This window comes from Choloepus didactylus, chromosome 3 (genome assembly GCF_015220235.1).
Source record: "Choloepus didactylus isolate mChoDid1 chromosome 3, mChoDid1.pri, whole genome shotgun sequence".
Taxonomy (NCBI): Eukaryota; Metazoa; Chordata; class Mammalia; order Pilosa; family Megalonychidae; genus Choloepus; species Choloepus didactylus.
In genome coordinates, this window is record NC_051309.1 from 180114545 (window position 1) to 180133877 (window position 19333).

The 19333-nt window shown below is 37.7% G+C and overlaps 1 protein-coding gene across 1 annotated transcript in view; it reads left to right on the forward strand.

Annotated features, from left to right (window-relative positions):
* Window positions 1-644: 644 nt before the first annotated feature.
* The window catches only part of CPE (carboxypeptidase E), a 124043-nt gene continuing 105354 nt past the window's right edge, over window positions 645-19333 (forward strand). Inside the window, exon 1 of the mRNA XM_037830964.1 lies at window positions 645-1294. Within this exon, the coding sequence (XP_037686892.1) occupies window positions 988-1294 (307 nt within the window). The 5' untranslated portion in view covers window positions 645-987. The remainder of the gene's footprint in view (window positions 1295-19333) is intronic.

A 19333-nucleotide genomic window follows, 5' to 3' on the forward strand; every position in this document is an offset into this window, starting at 1 on the left:
CAAATGAAATCCTTTGTCTTCTGCAGCCTCAGAGCTGCAGTTTGTTTTCCCCAATGTACTACAGAAAATGGTTGGTGTAGCCACTGCCAAATGATATTGTCTTATCTGTTTTCTGGAAGAATCCAGGAATGTACATAAACACAATTAAAAATTATATGTGCAAGTGGATAGAATATATTTTTATTCTTGTCAACCTCTAGGTTGAAACACACAGTGCTCTATATTCTAGCCAGACCTCGGAATAAATGCAAACCCAACCCTTGGGGTTTGTGTTTGGACTATCAATACAGTTATGAAAAATACATCATGGAGAAAAGGCAAGTGGCTGCCAAGTGTTCCTTTTCGTTTTGTTTTGTTTTTTTTTTTTTTTCCTGGAATATACTCTAATTCTTGGTGCACATCAAGATAGCAAGATGGAAATCCTAATTTGTTTGAGATAGAAGTTAATTTAACAGGCTCCAAAAACAATCCAAGAATATTTCTTCCATATGCAATGTCATGAGTCTCTCAATGACAACAACGTCGTCAAATCCACGTTTTAGCTGTCATTTCACCTGCATCGTCCCCGGCGCCATTTGGCTTTTGACGTGGTTCTGAGCTAATGAATAACGCAGCGGAGCCCCTAGAGTAACACTGGCTTGGGGCTCCCTCTGCGCCAGCCGCCAGGCCGGTGAAGGTTGTTTGCTTTGGTCGCGCCCCCTCCTTGCAGTGGTTTCTTCTGCATCTCCCCTGGGCCTGGCGGCGGGTAGTGCAGCCCGCGGAGTCGCGGCTTCGCGGCTCTCCTCTGGGTGGCCTCAGCGCCGGGGCTGACACTCATTCAGCACAGGAAAGTGAAGCGAGAGGAGGCTGTGCGAAACTCGCAGCCCCACCGCAGCGCGGACCAGCTAAGCCCGGGAGCCGGGCAGACAAAAGAGGCGGCCCCGAGCTCGGACGCACGGCCAGCGGTTGCCGTGCAGCGGACGCGGGCGGCGGCGGCGGGGTGCAGCGATGGCGGGGCGAGGCGGCCGGGCGTTGCTGACGCTGTGCGGAGCACTGGCAGCCTTGGGGTGGCTGTTAGGTGCCGAAGCCCAGGAGCCCGGGGGGCCGGCGGCGGGCATGAGACGGCGCCGGCGCCTGCAGCAGGAGGACGGCATCTCCTTTGAGTATCACCGCTACCCCGAGCTCCGCGAGGCGCTGGTGTCAGTGTGGCTGCAGTGCACCGCCATCAGCAGGATCTACACGGTGGGGCGCAGCTTCGAGGGCCGGGAGCTCCTGGTCATCGAGCTGTCTGACAACCCCGGTGTCCATGAACCTGGTAAGGGCGCTTCTCCCTGCCCTCCCTGGCGGCGTCCCGGAGGGTGGCAGAGGGTTGGAATCGTTGGTGGTGGGGAGGGAGGGGGGAGAGAAGGGTGGGCCCAGGAATGCCTCCTGGAACGGTGACTGGGGTGGGAGGTGGGAAGTGGAAGATTGGAGGGGTGAAGTTGGGATAGAACCCCCAGCATAGAGTGCTGCTGATTAGTGCCCAGATCCCATTCTCTACCTGCTCGCCTCCTCCCCAGCCCCAAACACCATCCCTAGCCCTTATACCCTTCAGTGAGTATAGGCCGGAGAGGCTGGAGTGGGTGGGGATGGTATTGCGAAGCAAGCAAACCCTGGGCATGCAAACCCGGCGGCCACTCGCTTTGCGGTATCAAAGACCGGAGGGACTATTTGGGAGTCCTTAAGGTGGGGGTTGGCCTTCCTTGCAGACCGGAGTGGAAAGATAAGGTGCCGAGAGCAGGGGCTTAAAGGAAACGAAGAGGGGTCATTTATCATTTGTTTCTTGGCGGTCCAGCTTACTGGGTCCTGCAGGCTCTGAGTACCCATCTCTCTGTTTGTGCGTATTAGGGACACCCTCTGCTGCGGATGTTCCAGGCGGGGCGTGGGGGTGTGGGTGAGGATGTCGAGGATATCGCCTATCCTGGGGTGGTGGCGTGCGCAGACACATAGGTCTTCCTCTGAAAAGTGGCCTCTGACAGGCATTCCGATTTTGAAACTGCACACGACCTTTTCTAAGGAAAAAGGAATATACCATTTTCTCTGCTTTGGCCACTTGAGATGAATAGTTGGTGACAATTTTTTTTTTCCAACTGATGCTCCCACCTGGTCACCTTAGGCATCATTCTACTGAGTATGAATTAAGGCAACGTTCAATTTCTGTTAAATGTGATGCATTTACTGTTAATAAAGTGGTATTTAAAAAAAATGTTCTTGGGGATTTATTCATTATGTTATTGCTCTTGGGAAATGATCTAATCCTTTCTTTTTTTTTAATGACAAGGCAAGAAAAATAGACCAAAAATTCTCAAGGCAGGGCCAGAATAGTTTTATGATGATATGTAAGAATTAAACTGAGACAGTATTAAAGTAGATGGTTGATAGAGACATTTTGATGTACAGATGTTTAGTGTATGGAGGAATCAATAGTAAATCTCCAAAAAGGAAGCTTTTCTTACATTCAGACATATAAGTGAAAAGGTGTGTATAAGTTTGCTGGCCAAACCTTAAAATTGGATCCTAGAAAACATGTTGTAGAATGCACTGCAGCAGATTTCAGAATACAGAATTGGAAATTTTGAAAATTGGTTTCATGCTATTATCTAAAGAGAAACTTCTTCAGATGTGGCAATTCAATTTCACTTATTACAAATGACCAAAGGCAAGACATTCTAGGCATTTCAGATAACCAAAGCCAAGACATCATAGGCAGAGTTAAGGCTAACCTTAAAATTTGTGTTTCTCCAAGTGCTTCTTAATTGGAAATCTTTATTATCCAAAGATTTTTTTTTTTTTTTTGTAGATTGCCTCTCAGAGTTTCTTGCATGGTTGTTTTTGAAGATATTATATGAAAGCTAATGTTTTTAAACTTTTTGTTGTCTTCTCTTTAGTTTAGAAACAGAAGTCTAGAGTGATAATACTGTTAGAGTGTGACGTACTTTTGAAAATGAGAATAATAACTCTTGTGTGAACATCAAGAATGTAAAGTCCATCAAGATTTGCAAATCTTTCTTTTAGACTGTAAGCTCTATGACATTGGGACTGAGTCCCCAACATCTAGCCCAATTCTGGCACACAGCAGACACTTAGTACACATTATGGAAAAAGTTAATCAGTACATGACTGACTACCACAATGTTTTAAATAAAAAAAATTTTAGTCCTCATAAACACAAAATATACAGATTTAATTCATTTTATGAAGTCTAACTCAGAAATGGCTTACCTTATGTGCTTCACAATTCCTTGTTAAATGAAGAGAGCTTTAACTCCATGGTATTTCTTAATTACAGAATACAAAGTGTCTATCCATGTATTTCTAAAAAGTAGAAATAAACTATTATGGAACAATACTAAAAAAAAAAAAAATCACAAGGGTGATTTCCCCCTCCACCACCTTTTATAAGGTGGTAAATAGGTTAGAAATCCTCAGGAAACTAGTAAATGTGAAGGTGTGATCAATATGTAAATTGGATAGTACTTGCATGAATTAACTTTCTAGAAAATTTGGATACAGAAAAATGTTCATGATTCTTAAATGACTTTCAAATTCCTTTTAGTTGAAAGTATTTTGAGAAATGAAAAAAGGAATATCTGTACCTGTTGTGAAGTAGAAATGTATTCATTCTGTGTATTTTGAGTACCTGCTCACTTAACAGGGATACACAAAATAGTGCTTGCTCTGAGGGCAACTGAGGATCTGGAATTTAAAAGAGAGCAGAAAGGTGCATGGAGTAGCAAGAATGGTGGAGGAAAGACTGGAAAAAATGAGACTTGGGACACTAGGGAAGACTAGAGAAGAATGGACAAAAAGAAGGCAGGACATGTACAGAATATTGAAATATACGAATTCTAGTGCAGCTTTTATGGGCCTATGTATTAACAGAGCCCTGCTTTTAAAAGAGGGCAATTGTTTTAACTATTTTCACTTTATAAATACCTTTTTTGGCTGAAAATAATACTTAAGATATTAAGAAACAGTATTTAGCTTAAAGTCATTTACTTAATTAAAACTGATGATATTGCTCAAATTCATTTTATTTTCCAGTAGAAGAGAGGTGTCATTTGTTAATCAGTTTTCTCAATCTAAATTATTTTTTGAACTGAAAGATTTTCATGGCAAATTTCTAAAGATGTATTTATCAAATAGAAAAAGTCCACCAAAACAAAACAACACATATACACATAAAGCTGGTCCCTGTGGCAGAACTGGAAGCTAGATGCTTACTTGGTTAAGCAGTTTGAGGATGCCACCAGCTCTTTTCCTGAGCAGAAAGAAGTGACGTCATCTTTGCTTGGTATTAGGCTGTGGGCAGAACTTGAACTTATCCCCTGAAAATGATTCATGGTCTCAAATATTTAAAATTTGGATTTATCAAAAGGGAAAGAGAAATCTGTTTTGAATTAATCAGGGAAGGAAGGATGACATTACATGTATAGCTGCAAGCTGGATCTCAATCACCATTTAGTGTCATTTCAGAGGCCTGCAAAAATATATTGGAGGAGGGTTGCAGATATCACCCAGCCTTTCTTAGCAAAACTGAGAGTGGTCTTGGCACCAGTCTCATCTGCTAATGCATTGTGAGTCTGTGCTGAGAGTTAGTGCTCATGGTCCATGTGGACTGGTATGAAGACTGAGCCGATCACTGAGTATATGTGCTAAGACTGGGCCTTTGGGTGGTTCTAGGTACTTAAATATGTCCCCATTAGATGTGATACCTGCCAGGCATGATCATGCTCCTTATTTATCTTTTATATTTTTATGCATATGGACTCATGTTTAGAAACATGAGTCCCATATATGCTCTCCTAGGCATGTATATCTATCACTGAAATACTCGTAAAAGAAATCTTTATTAATTTGTATCTAAGTAATGGAATATGTATTCCCAGACTACTCATCCTTCAGTTAAACATGAGTCAAGGCTAGTTTGTCTAAAATATTAATTCTTTTTACATGTAGTACAAGATTACTTTTGGGGAGTAAATCTGATTTATAGCTAAAGTTCTATCTTAAAACATTCTTTAGAGCATAGATTTTCCTCTCCCAAAGGTTGGAATGATTATTTTGGAATTATTCCTCAAATCTGTTAAAATTTAAAGTGTATGAATGCCAGTATGCATTTGCCAAATATTGTGATGGGACATTTAATGCTGGCAGAGCATCTATACAACATGAAAAAATAAGTGGGGATTTGAATGGCCCCTTTTCATACCAGATAAGACTTGTAACTTCATTGGTGGGAAATGATTACAACCAACCAACACTTTACTCTTGGCTAAGATAGATGTTAGATTCTGGAGAAGGATCTAGATGAACACTTGCCTTCAAAAGAGCTATTTTTAGACCTGGCAATTCTTGCCAGAAATAATGTTCTTCATTGATGGTGATTAACTAATATCAATCAGGAAAAGTAGGCAGCTTTCTTTAGAAATGGATTTGAGAGGTAGCAAAGGCACCATCTGCCAGCATCTTCCTTATTGGCATACGATAGGGTGAAATCCCCACATCTTTACTTTCTTTGGGAAAGATATTGTTAAGAAAGAAAAAAAAAACAGCCCCTGAAAGGGGTGACATGTTAACTCTGCTTTTCCCAAAGTGTATATAACAGAGCATTAGCTCAGAAGGGTTTGATAGGTATTAGGTAAACAAAAATAAACAGGTTTGTATATTGCAGGACCTAACAGAACCCTTAATATACTAATGGATGTTTCAAATCCCCAAGTTAGATGTATATTATGCAGTTTTTCCAAATCTTCTTTAACCAGGGGACCTCTTTTTTTCAAGGAACTTTTCTTGAAATAGTGTTACACTAGTTTGAAAAATACAGGATTAGCCCACCATCATTTATTGTCACATCATTAAGGATTGCCTTGCCAATTCTCTAGCAGTGAGCCTTGTATAGGGAGTTCCTCAGAGGTGGGGAGCATATGTTTTCTGTCTTTTTTTTCTTTTTTGCCTATTAACAGCTAGCATAGAGATTGATGTGGAGTAACCTCTTAGTATTTGACTATTGAATTGGGAGCATGACTCTGAGCAGGGAGGACAGATCATTTTAATTGGAAAGATTAAAGTAAGACAAATGGGTTCCAATTCTTTTTTTATTATTATCTAGCTGCATGCATCTAACTTTTGTTTACTTCTGTTTCTTGTCTATAAAATGGGAATCCTTAAAACACTTACCTCATAGGGTTGTTATGAGCCTAAATAATAGAGTATTTAGAAAAGAATTTAATGCAATTGCTAGCATCTGGATATAAAGAAGAGGGACTAATTTGTAAAAAATTTTCTTCACTTTCAGTTGGTCTAGAAAATGTGCTCCATAGGCTTCATGTTCACATAGAATAGGCCCCCTTGGCTGTGCCATCATATAAAATCTGCTTCCACAATGCCTCCCAAATGCTTACCTGCATTGCCACATTAGTAATTCCAAAGCTCAGTTGATAGCCCTGAGGACTTTCTCCCTCTCATAGCTGTTTTCTTATTCACAAGAATAAGCTTTTGTCTTAGTTTGCCTGGCTGCTATGGCAAATACCGTACAATGGGTTGACTTAAACACAAGCATTTATTAGTTCATGGTTTCTGAGGCTAGAAGTCCAAAATTGAGCTTTCTGGTGCTGGATTGCTGCAGTCCTTGAGGTTTCTTGACTTGCATCCCTGCCCCATGTCGCATGCTTATATTCCCTCCTTTCTTGCCTCTGTGACTTTCAGGTTCTCTTTATAAATCCTCCAGTAATCCAGATTAACTGCCTTCCCCTTCAGTCTGGCCACACCTTAACTAGAGATCCTATTTACAGTGGGTTCATACCCACTGTACACAGATTAATAAGAAGAACGTATTTAAATTTGGGTACATAATTCAATCTACCACACCTTCTATAGACTTTGTGTGTGTGGACATCCTATCTTGCTCCCTATTTTCTTCAGTTTGGCAAGTTATTTGCTTCATTCAGTAGGAACACTGGAAGTGTTCATCATTATTTGGGCATGTCTTTAAGGTTGTTTCTTCAGATAGCTAAAAAAAAAAAAATCTAGGGTAGTTCCATTATTTACTTTGGTAATCTAACTTACTTTCCTAAATAATGTATAATGAAATTGCTTAGCTTCTGACTAATTTATTCTTTTTCAGACTGCTTAATGAAAGCTCTTCTTTGAAAACTTCTTTCTTACCCCTCCCCTGTTTTCTTACTCCCACTGGGGTTCTTTCTTTGTGTTTCCATTCTTTTTTTGAAGAACTATAACATAAATGTTTACAGTATGCACTTTGATGTCAGGAGACCTAGCTTCAAATTCTGGCTCGTCATACTTAACTGAATGGCCTTGGGCAAGTCAGTTAACTTTTCTCTAAGCCCCAGCTTCATCATCTGTGAAATGACAATACTGTGATGATTAAATGAGGTAGCAAATATAAAGTTTTAAATTCAATATATGGCAACAATTATCTTTATTATGGCATTTTCTGTTGTTCTATGTCTTCCTTCAGGAAACTATGAATTTCTTATGGTCAGGGATTATGTTTTGTTCATTTCTATATCTCAGATGTCTAGTACTATGTTAGAACCTAGAGGGTTCAACTGCTCAATGAATAGTTGTTGAATAAATGAAATTTCTCAAACAGGTTAAAATGTGCAACACAAAACAAAGTTGTGTTTTAAAGTCAATGTTGACATTGTGCATGTCAGCATGCCAAATGTATGATAACAGGAAAGGATAGAAATGACAGCTTTCTTATGTCTAGGCTTATATTTGTGGTGCTGGATGCAGTTTTGCATAATGGAGAAACCCACCAACTGCATGATTTTTCAGTCTCACTGATGTACTTGCTGTGTTTGTAATAACAGACTAGAATGAGGCTCTGTTCCTCTTGGCCTGTAAATTAGGATTTATGTGTGAGACATGTTAGGTAGTTAAACTGCCTTGTAAGTGTTAAATACAAGTTTAAAAGATAACCAGGAGAAAATTATTTAGTAACATTTTGGCATTTAAAAAATCTGCATGAGCCATCAGTGTGCATATTAGGGTTCAGAGCTATGTGCTGTATTCAATATAGAAGTCATGTATCCCCAGTTTTTAATTTTTCCTTCCCTCTTGGTATGGTCTTGAAATGGTGCACTTGAAAAGGCCCTAAAGGAGGAGATCTATCTGAGAGTTAGCCAGTAGGTCACATAAACTTAAATTTCAAACACGTTTAAAATTGCTCTCTCCTCCCTGGCCAATTAATTACTGGAATTGCTGTAAGCCCATTGCTTTGTAAATGTCTCTCTTTCTTTTAAAATTCAGATATGGTATTTTGTAAGAGATCCAGCAGTCAGCTCTTTATAATGAAGCATGACCCAAGAGAAGAGTTTGTTTGTGTTACCAGTACCTTTTATTTCTTTGAAATGATTTACTTCTATCCTTAACTGTTTCCAAATTAGTAATCACTGAAGAATAAGCTGACTCATGTAGAAAATTAGAGTTGACTCTTAAACTAAAAGAAATGAGTTAATTATGATAACATACCGTGGAACAACTTTCTATTGCCAGTAACTGTTTTTTCTCATAGAAACCTGTTCAGTATGAAATCACTGCTGAGGATAATAGTTTTATAATAATAAAAACTCTTTATTTTTAAGACTTTTGATTTTAAATAAAGGCTGATAATTTAAAAATGGATGCAGGGGCTTCTTTTGACCATAAGAAATACTCCAGGGTGCCATTTCCCAACAGAAACTGTGAATGACTAGCAAAAATTGTCAGAGATCTGTAAAATGGTTAAAAGGTTGCAATAACTGGGTGAGTGCTGAATCAAGAAAATGCAGCATTAAAAAATGGTAGGAGTAGCTGGCGCTTCCGCTATCCTTTCTCTGGTGCAGTGTGGAGCCAGCCTGCACTCCCATTGTGGGTCATTGGCTCTGTTCCGGAGGGAGCAGAGTAATTCCCATGAGCTTACTGGGCAGCCTGTATGTTAGTTGCAGTCTATATGGTGGCAGCCTGAAATACTGAACCAGGAAATAGGAAAGTCGTCTCTGGCTTACTTTCTCACAACATGCCCAGCAGGCAGAAGTTGCTTGTGGACAGTTAAAGCAGTCCAAGAAACAAATCAAAGAAGGCTGGGGCAAAGAATTACCTGCTTTAAGACATACAATAGAGCACACTGGAGAGGAAGAAAGTCTATTTCATAGGTACAGAGAGTCCCAATAAGATTAAGTACCAATTTCTCATCAGAAACCATGTAGGCAAGAGGGCAGTGGAAGGAAATATATTAAGTGCTGATAGAAAACAATTACCAACCAGTAATTTTATATCTGGTAAGACTTTCTTTCAAAAATGAGGGAGAGATTAAGACATTCCCAGTTAAACAAAAGCTGAGGGAGTTCATCACCACTAGACATGCCCTCCAAGCAATGCTGATTGCTTCAGACTGAAAGGAAAGGACACTAGACAGTGGATCAAAGTGGCCTAAAGAAATACAGACCTGCAGTAAAGGTAAATATATGGGTAATTGTAAATGCTAGTACTATTGTTGGGTCAGTAATAATGTCTATATTTTAATTTTAATTTCTGATTTTAGTTATTTATGTCCTCTCCTTTTTTTCGTGTTAGCCTAGGTAAAGGTTTGTAGATTTTATTGATCTTTTCAAAGAATTGACTTTTGGTTTTATTGATTTTCTCTGTTGTTTTTTAAAAAATTCTCTATTTCATTGATTTCCACTCTAATATTTGTAATTTCCTACCTCTGCTTACTTTGGGTTTAGTTTGCTCTTTTCTAAATTTTTACAGTTTTGAGGTTAGTTTTCTGATTTGAAACTTTTTCTTTTTTAATGTATGCAGTTTAGAGTTCTAAATTTCCCTCTTAGCACTGCCTTTGCTGGATCTTAAGGTTTGGTATGTCATGTTTTCATTTTCACTTGCCTCAAGCTATTTCTTAATTTTGCTTGTGATTTCTTCTTTGTCCCGTTGAATTTTTAAGAGTTCATTGTTTAGTTTCCACATATTTATGAATTTTCCATTTCTCCCCTAGCTGTTTTCTATTGTGGTCAGAGAAAATACATTGTATGATTTCAATATTTCTGAAATTATCAAGACTTTTTTTTTTGTGACACAGTATATGATCTGTCCCGGAGAATGATCTATTTGTACTCAAGAAGAATATGAATTCTGGTGGTGTTGGGTGACTTGTTCTATATATCTCTGTTAGGTTTAGTTGGTGGAGTATCATTGAAGTCTTCTGTTTCCTCATTGATCTTCTGTCTAGATGTTCTGTCCATTATTGAAAGTAGTGTATTGAAGTCTTCTACTATTAATGTAGAACCGTCTATTTCTCCTTTAAAATCTGACAAGATTTGCTTTTATATTTTGAGGTTCTGCTGCTAGGTGCATATATATTTATAATTGGTATGCCTTCTTGTTGACTTGACCTATTTGCCAGTATATAATATCCTTCTTTGTCCCTTGTAACAGTTTTTGAGTTAAAGCCTATTTTACACAGTATTAGTAGAGCCACCCAGCTCTCTTTTGGTTACTACTTGCATGCTATATATTTTTTTCATCCTTTCACTTTCAACCTACTTATGTCTTTGAATTATGTCTCTACTAAGCAGCATATGGTTGGGTCATTCTTTTTTTTTTTTTAATACATTCTGCTATTCTCTGCTTTAGACTAGAGAGTTTACTCCATTCACATTTAGAGTAATTACTTATAATGCAGTACTTCTGCTGCCATTTTGCTATTTTGTCTTTGCAAGTCATAACTTTTTTGACACTCAATTTTTCTACTTTTATATTTATTTGTTTTTTTGCAGGATACCATTTTGAGTCCCTTCTCATTTCTTTCTGAATATATTTTCCAGATTTTTTTGTGTGGTTTTCATGCAGTAAAAATTAATATCTGAAATCTCTAACAATCATATTTGACTTGATACCAACTTAACTTCAACAGCATACATATACACTGCTCGTATACTTCTCCGTTCCCCTGCCTTTGCTTGTCCTTGTTCCATATTTTATTTTTGCACATTGTACGTCCCAAACCATAAAATCATCATTACTTTTTATACATTTGCATTCCAGCACCTGTAACAAGTAAGAGTGGAGTTACATAACAAGCAATACAATACAGTATTACTGGCATTTATAATTATCCATATGGTTATCTTTACCAGAGGTCTTTTTTCTTTATGTGCTTTGTCTAATGTCCTTTCCTTTTAGTCCGAAGAACTCCCTTCAGTACTGCTTGGAGGGCAGAGCTAGTAGTAATAAACTCCCTCAGCTTTTGTTTATCTGAGAATGTCTTATCTCTCCCTCATTTTTGAAAGGAAGCCTTGATGGATATAAAATTACTGGTTGAAAATTGTTTTCTTTCATCACTTGAAATATTTTGTACCACTGCCTTCTTGCCTCTGTGGTTTCTGATGATCAAATCAGCACTTGATCTTATTGAGGTTTCCTTGTATGTAACTTGTTGTTTTTCTCTTGCAGCTTTGTGAACTCTCTTCTTGTCCATAGCATTGGACACTTTGATTACTGTGTGTCTGGACATGATTTGCTTTGAGTTTATTCCATTTGTATTTCATTGGGCTCTATTAATGGGCATATTATGTCTTTATGCTTTTCATTAAATATGGGAAGTTTCTGTATTATTTTCTTTGAATATTCCTTCTGTCCCTTTCTCTCTTTCTTCTCCCTCTGGGACTCCCATGGTCATATATTGCTATGCTTAATGGTGTCCCACATGTGTCTAAGGCAGTGTTCACTCTTTTTTAATTCTTTTTTCTTTCTGCTCCTCAACCAGAATCATTTCGATTGTCCTATCCTCAAGATAACTGATTCTTTCTTCTGCCATTTCCAACCTGCTGTTGAAACCATCTAGGGAATTTTTCATTTCAGTTATTGTGTTCTTCAACTCCAATATTTCTGTTTGGTTTCTAGGGAAAAATCTCAATGATTAGTGTTCTTCATTCATTGTTTTCCTCATATCCTTTAGTTCTTTCTCTGTGTTTCCTTTCATCTCCTTGAGTATATTGAGGATCATTTTTTTTTAAAGTCTTTATCTGGTAAGTCCAAAGTCTGGTCCTTCTCATTAGTGGTTTTTGAATTTTTATTTTGTTCCTTTTTTTGATTGGCCACCATTTCCTGTTTCTTTATCTTGTAATCTTCTGTTGCACAGTGTACATCTTAATATTTTGAAGTGTTAAATTTGGGATTTAGTCCCTGAGCTGTCTGTTTTTTAAGTTTGCATCCAGCTGTTGATATGATGGAGATTTTCTTGAATGCCAGGAGCTAATCAAAACAAATAAACCAAAGCAACAAGCACCTTTCACAGTCTTTGCAAATTGGCTCTGCTTTGGTAGGTAGTCTCCTTCACAGCTTAGCCATTCTATCAAGAAGGTCAGCCCAAGGCAAATGTGAAGTGCAGGGTCCCCTCTGTGTCGTTTTAGGCTGGATGGAGCATGGAACCTGCTTCTTTTCCTGGGCTTGTGCTTGCTTGTGGCCTTAGGGATTCCCCCATTTACAGTTTACAGGAATTGAAGTGAACACCCCCTCTACTCCCTTTGAAATAGACTTCCACCTACCCTTGGGAACTCTCTTAGGTGACTCAGTATAGGTACTTGTTTCTCACATTGCCCCAGATGTCTGCAGCTGCTTCTTTCTTAAAGTGAAACTCTGGGTGGGTGACCCCAAGACAAGTTTCCCGGCTCAGACCTTCGGACTCCCACCTGATAGATTGGCACTGACATAAATGCATCTCAGAATGCACACAGAGGCTACTCTGCTCCCTCTGGAACAAGGCCCAGGACCCACAGTGGGAGTGCAAGCTGCCTCTACCCTGCATAGTGAAGGGGTTGGGAGGGGCCAGCAAGGGCACCAGCAGCATCTTCTATGGATTTTGAAGCTGCATTTTCTTAAGCCCTTGTCCAATTGATGCAGCCCCTTAACTGTTTTAAGTAGTTTTGAGGAAGTTCACTGACTTTAAGATCCTCTGTTGCCTTTACCCAAGGTGGGTTGGAACAAGGGACACCCTCAGAGCCACCCCCCAGCAATCTGAAGTAGTTAATCACAAGCAGTGAACAGTGATCAGACCATACACCCCTGTAATTTGGAGGCCTAGGTCTTTTTTTTTTTTCAATTTTACTGAGATATATTCACATACCATACCTTCATTCAAGGTGTACAATCAGTTGTTCACAGTACCATTATATAATTGTGCATTCATGACCACAATTAATTTTTGAACATTTTCATTCCCACACAAAAAATAAAATAATAAGAATATGAATAAAAATTAAAGTAAGAAAGAACACCCAAAATGGAGGCCTAGGTCTTTATGTCCCACCCTGGCCCCAGCAAGCTGCGTTATGAGCCCAACCAAGTTGCCGTCCCCAATGCTGCCCACCGTGTGGCTGGGGATAGGGGATCATAGCTGCTGTATGGTGGGTGGAACTCACTGGTATTTATCTGATTTACCAACCTCTTCCTCCTACTCCCCCCTGGATACTGCACAGTGTTCCACTAAAATCTAGAGTTTCAGAATAGTTGATTCAGACAGTTCCTGCAGTTCAATAATTGTTTTCGTGGAGGGACTAATACCTGGGCCTTGTTTCTCTGCCATCTTCCTACAATCCCCCTATGACCAATTGATTTTTGACAAGGATGCCAAGCCCACTCAATTGGGAAAGAATAATCTTTTCAACAAATGGTACTGGGAAAACTGGATATCCATATACAAATGAATGAAAGTGGACCCCTACTTCACACTATATCCAAAAATTAACTCAAGATTGATCAATGACCTAAGAATAAGAATCAAAACTATAAAACTCCTAGAAGAAAACATAGGGAAACATCTTCATGACCTTGTGTTAGCCAATGGTTTCTTGGAATTTACATCAAAAACATGAACAACAAAAGAAATAGATAAATGAGACTTCATCTGATGGACCTTCATCATGAAAGTAAAAAGACAAGCTACAGAGTTGGAGAACATATTTGGAAACCATGTATCTGATATACGTCAGAATATATAAAGAAATCCTACAGCTCATCAACAGAAAGCAAACAACACAATTTAAAAATGGCAGAAGACTTGAGTAGAGACTTCTCCAAAAAAGACATACAAATAACCACAAAAGACATACAAATAGCCAATAAGGCACATGAAAAGATGTTCAACATTACTCACTGTTTGGGAAATCAATTCCAAGCCATGAGATGCCATTTCACAACCACTAGAATGGCTACTGTTAAAAAGAAATAGAAGATAACAAATGTTGAGATGATATGGAGAAATAGGAATACCCATTTATTGTTGGTGGGAATGTAATATGGTGCAGCCACTGTGGAAACAGTTCAGCAGTTCCTCAGCAAGCTAAGTATAGAATTATCATATGACTCAGCATCCCACCTCTAGGTATATATCCAAAATAATTGAAAGCAGGGACTCAAACAGATATTTGCACACTGATGTTCATAGTGGCATTATTCACAAATGAGAAAAGATGGAGGCAACCCAAGGGTCCACAAACCAATGATTGGATAAAAAAAAGTGTGCTATCTACATGCAATGGAATATTATTCAGCCATAAAAAGAATGAAGTACTGATACATGTGACAACATGGAAGAACCTTGAAGACATCACGTTGAGTGAGATAAGCGAGATACCAAAGGACAAATATTGCATGATCTCACTGATATGAAATAATCAAAATGAACAAATTCATAAAGTCAGAAACTAGAATACAGATTACCAGGGTCCAGGGTAGGGTAGGGAATGGGAAATTAATGCTGAATTGGTACAGAGTTATTGTTTGGGGTATGGAAAAATTTTGGTAATGGAAGGTGATGATGCTAGCACAAAATTGTGAATATAATTAACAGCATTGAATTATGTATTTAGCACTGAATGTGCTAAAAGGCTAAATTTTAGGTTGTATACGTGTTATTAAAAGAATTTTTTTTAAAAAAAAGCCATAGGACTGTACAAAAAAAATGTACAGCCCTAATGTAAACTATGGACCATAATAAATAGTATAATTATAATAATATTGTTTCATCAATTGTAATGAAGTTACCACACTAATGCAAAATGTTAATAAAAAGGAGAACTGTGCATGCAAGGGTGCATATATGGGAACTCTGTATTTTCTGCATGATTTTTCTGTAAACCTACCACTTATCTGATACAAATAATACATTAAAAAATGTTTTACTTATCCACAAAGGAAGAATTTGTAGAAATTCTTCATCATCCATTACTTGTGCTTATTTTTTTCACAGCTTTTTTTTTTTAATGCAGTTTTATTGAGAGATATTCACATACCATACAATCATCCAAAGTGTACAATTAGTTGTTCACAGTATCATCACAGTTGTGCATTCATCACCACAATCAATTTTTTGAACATTTTTATTATTCCAAAAAAATAAGAATAAAAGTAAAAATAAAAAAGAATACCCAAAAAGTCTCATACCACCCCCCTCATTATTCATTTATTTTGTCCCCCTTTTTTCTACTCATTTGTCCATACACTGGATAAAGAGAGTATGAGCCACAAGGTTTTCACAATCACATGGTCACACTGTATAAGCTATATAGTTATACAATCATCTTCAAGAATCAAGAATACTGGATTGCACTTCAGCTGTTTCAGGTATTTCCTTATAGTTATTCTAGTACACCAAAAACTAAAAAGGGATATCTATATAATGAATAAGAATAACCTCCAAAATGACTTCTCAACTCCATTTGAAATCTCTCTGCCACCAAAACTTTGTTTCATTTCTCTTCCCCCTTTTGGTGAGAAAGGCTTTCTTAATCCCATGATGCCAGGTCCAGGCTCATCCCTGGGAGTCATGTCCCACATTACTGGGGAGATTTATATCCCTGGGAGTCATGTCCCACATGGGTAGAGGGCAGTGAGTTTACCTGCTGAGTGGGCTTAGAGAAACGCCACATCTGAGCAATAAAAGAGGTTCTCTGGGGGTGACTCTTAGGCTCCATTATATGTAGGCTTAACTTCTTCTTTTCAGTAACAAGATTCATAAGGGCTAGCCCCAAGATTGAGGACTTGGCCTACTTCAATTGTAGTCCCCAAAGCTTGTGAGAATATCAGAAATTCCCCAGGTGGGGAAGTTTAATGTTTCCACATTTTTTCCCCAGGCCCTCAAGAGGGCCCTGCAAATACTCCTAACTCTGCCCAAATTACTCTGGGATGTATTGGGGTTTCATGCTAACCTGTACAAACCAACCAGTTCTCACCTCCTATTGAAGATTCCATGTAATTATGGTGCTTGAATAAATTTACCAAACAAGTTAAATTATATATCATGCTACAGAAAGTATAGATTTTGCACCAAATAGACATCTCTTCCTTTGGTCTCATATAGAAATTGAGGTTTTAAAACACAGTTAATATCATCCTTTACCCTTTAGTTTGGTTTACCTTAGTTCTAATCAAGTCCATTTCATTCATATCTCTAATTGAAGTCTGATCCATTTATCAGCTTTTTTTTTTAACATTTGCTGTATAGGGCAATGCTAACATTCATAGCTGCTGAACTCTGGCTCTGAGTCTCAGGTGTCACATAGACACCCGAAGTTACAGGGACTGACCAGGTTATACACAAACAGCTCAGCATCTCAGAATTTAGAGTTAACCCCTACAACTCATGAATAGATGTGACTGCTGTTAGAGCTTGCAATCTAGGAAACTTTACCATAAGCCTTCCCCTGGTAACCATGCTCTCAGATTCAATTCTCAGAGTTTGCACATTATAGTTAGTTCATATAACTATGGCAGTATAATAGTTTGTCTTTTTGATCCTGGCTTATTTCATTCAGCTTACTGTTCTCAAGGTCCATTCACCTAGGTGCATACCTCACAACTTCATTTCTTCTTGCTGCCACTTATTATTCCATTGTGTTATACACCACAGTTTATTCTATTTATCAGTTGATGTACCCTTAGGCCACCTCCTTCCATTGTGAATCATGAAGATGGCTGTCATAAACACCAGTGTGCCATGTCGACTCATGTCCCCGCTCTTGGTTCTTCCAAGTATATAACAATAACGGAGTTGCGGGACCACATGGCAGCCCCATAGTTAGCTTCCTGTGGAATCACCACACTGCCTTCCAGGTGGACTGCCCCATTCTGCTTCCCTACCAACAGGGAATAGGTACATCCCTCTCTCCATGTTTTCTCCAGCACCTGTATCCCTCTGTTTATTTTTTAACAGTTTTATTCACATATCATACAATCCACCCTAAGTAAACAATAAATGATTCCCAGTATATTCACATAATTATGTGTTTACCACCACAGTCTATATGAGGAAATATCCATCTCTTCCCTAGAGAAAGAGGAAAAGGAGAAAAAAATGCAGAATAAAAATACAAAAGATAGAAGAAAAATAAAAATAAAATACAATGAAAAGGTCAGATAACGTCACCACCACCAAAAATCCCATATCACTCTTTTATATCCTCCTCTTATAGGCAATTAGCTTGGTATATTGTTTCTGTTACAATTACTGGAAGCATCTTACAATGTAACTCTTAACCATAGACTCTAGTTTGCATTGATTTTATTTTTTCCCCTATACCATCCAATTTTCAACACCTTGCAGTGTTGACATTCAATTTGTTCTCCCTCATTCAAAACATTCTTGTATGTTGTACATTTAATCACTATCATTGACCACTCTAGGTATACAATCTGAGTCTTTATCTTCTATCTTTCCTTCTGGTGTCATACATGCCCTTAGCCTTTCTCTTCCAATCGTACTCACATTCATCTTTGTTATGAGTACTTACAATATTGTGTTACCATCACACACTATTATGCTATCCATTCCATTTCTGGATCTATACAATCAATCCTGTTGAACATTTTGTACTCCTTCAGCATCAAATGACCAATCTCTAATCTCTATCTCCTGATTACCTGTGTTCTCAACTCTCAAATTTTGCTCATCATGTTAGGCCATATTAGTGAGACCATACAGTATTGTCCTTTTGTTTCTGGCTAAGTTCTAATCAAGCTTAGTTCTAATCAAGTCCATTTCATTTCACTCAACATAATGTCTACTGGCTACCATTTTGTCTTTTGGATTTTATATGTCATTCTTACTTTATTTTTATTTTTTCCTCTCTCTCTCTTTTTACCTTTACTGATAGTCTTCATTTCTATGCTGTTCTCCAAACCTCTCTCTCCTGTCTTTTCCTATCTGCCTGTAGTGCTCCCTTTCATATTTCTTGTACAGCAAGAATCTTGTCCACAAACTCTCTCAGTGTTTCTCTGAAAATATTTTAAACTCTCTCTCATTTTTTAATTGTAAATTTTATGAGTAGTTACACTTTTATTGATTAAAAGCATAACTGTCCATCAACATATACATGAAAACAACATTCAAATATTTGGAGTCATTACATATATATTTTCTGTATGACTTCATAGGCTATAAATAAAAGTATAACATCAAAGTAGTGTTATATGTGTTAATAATTACCAATATTTTCATTTTGCTGTACTTTTCATCAGAATTCCTGGGACACATCCAATATTAAAACATGTTAAAATTCTAGAAAAATAAATGATGACAATAATCCTCCAAATAAAAGCAGTTTGGAGGTGACATAGCAGCTGTCTAACAATGAACAACCAAACCACAGTGTGCATTCAAGTTAAAAAGGTTTTCTAGTTTAAACAAATTTTTAAATTTCCTTTCAAAAAGCATGCTGATCATATTTTAAATATGTATCTTAAATACCTAAATCAAATATTTTTTCCTTTTTCCAAAAAAAAGAAATTCTAATGAAATCGATAGTGAGTTGGTGGTGACAAGATGATTTGAACACTGGCTATTTGAAAGGTATTCCATTTGCCAGATTTTCTCCTCATAAAGTAATTGGGATGAAAACATGTGGACTGTGACCAATTTAATTTGCAACTTTGTGTCACTTGTTATATAGGAAAATGTTCTTCATATAATTTTAATAATCTTTTCCTGGCCTAAAAAATTAATTATGCTCATTATAGAGCAGCTGAAAAATTTAGAAATGTATGGAGAAGAAAATAAAAACCCCATAATCCTACCATGTAGAGGCACCATATTGGAAATATTCTAGTATGTTTACTTCCTGCTTTTTTCCTAATCATAAAAAATATAAACATATACATATAAAATGGAATTATATTGATTTAACAATTTGATATACTGTTTTTTCACTGAATAAAATGGTCTTTAATCACTTTCCCTTGCCCTTAATAGTCTTTATAGAAATTTATGATTTTAATGGCAAAAAAATATTTTTCATTGAATGGATATATCGTAATG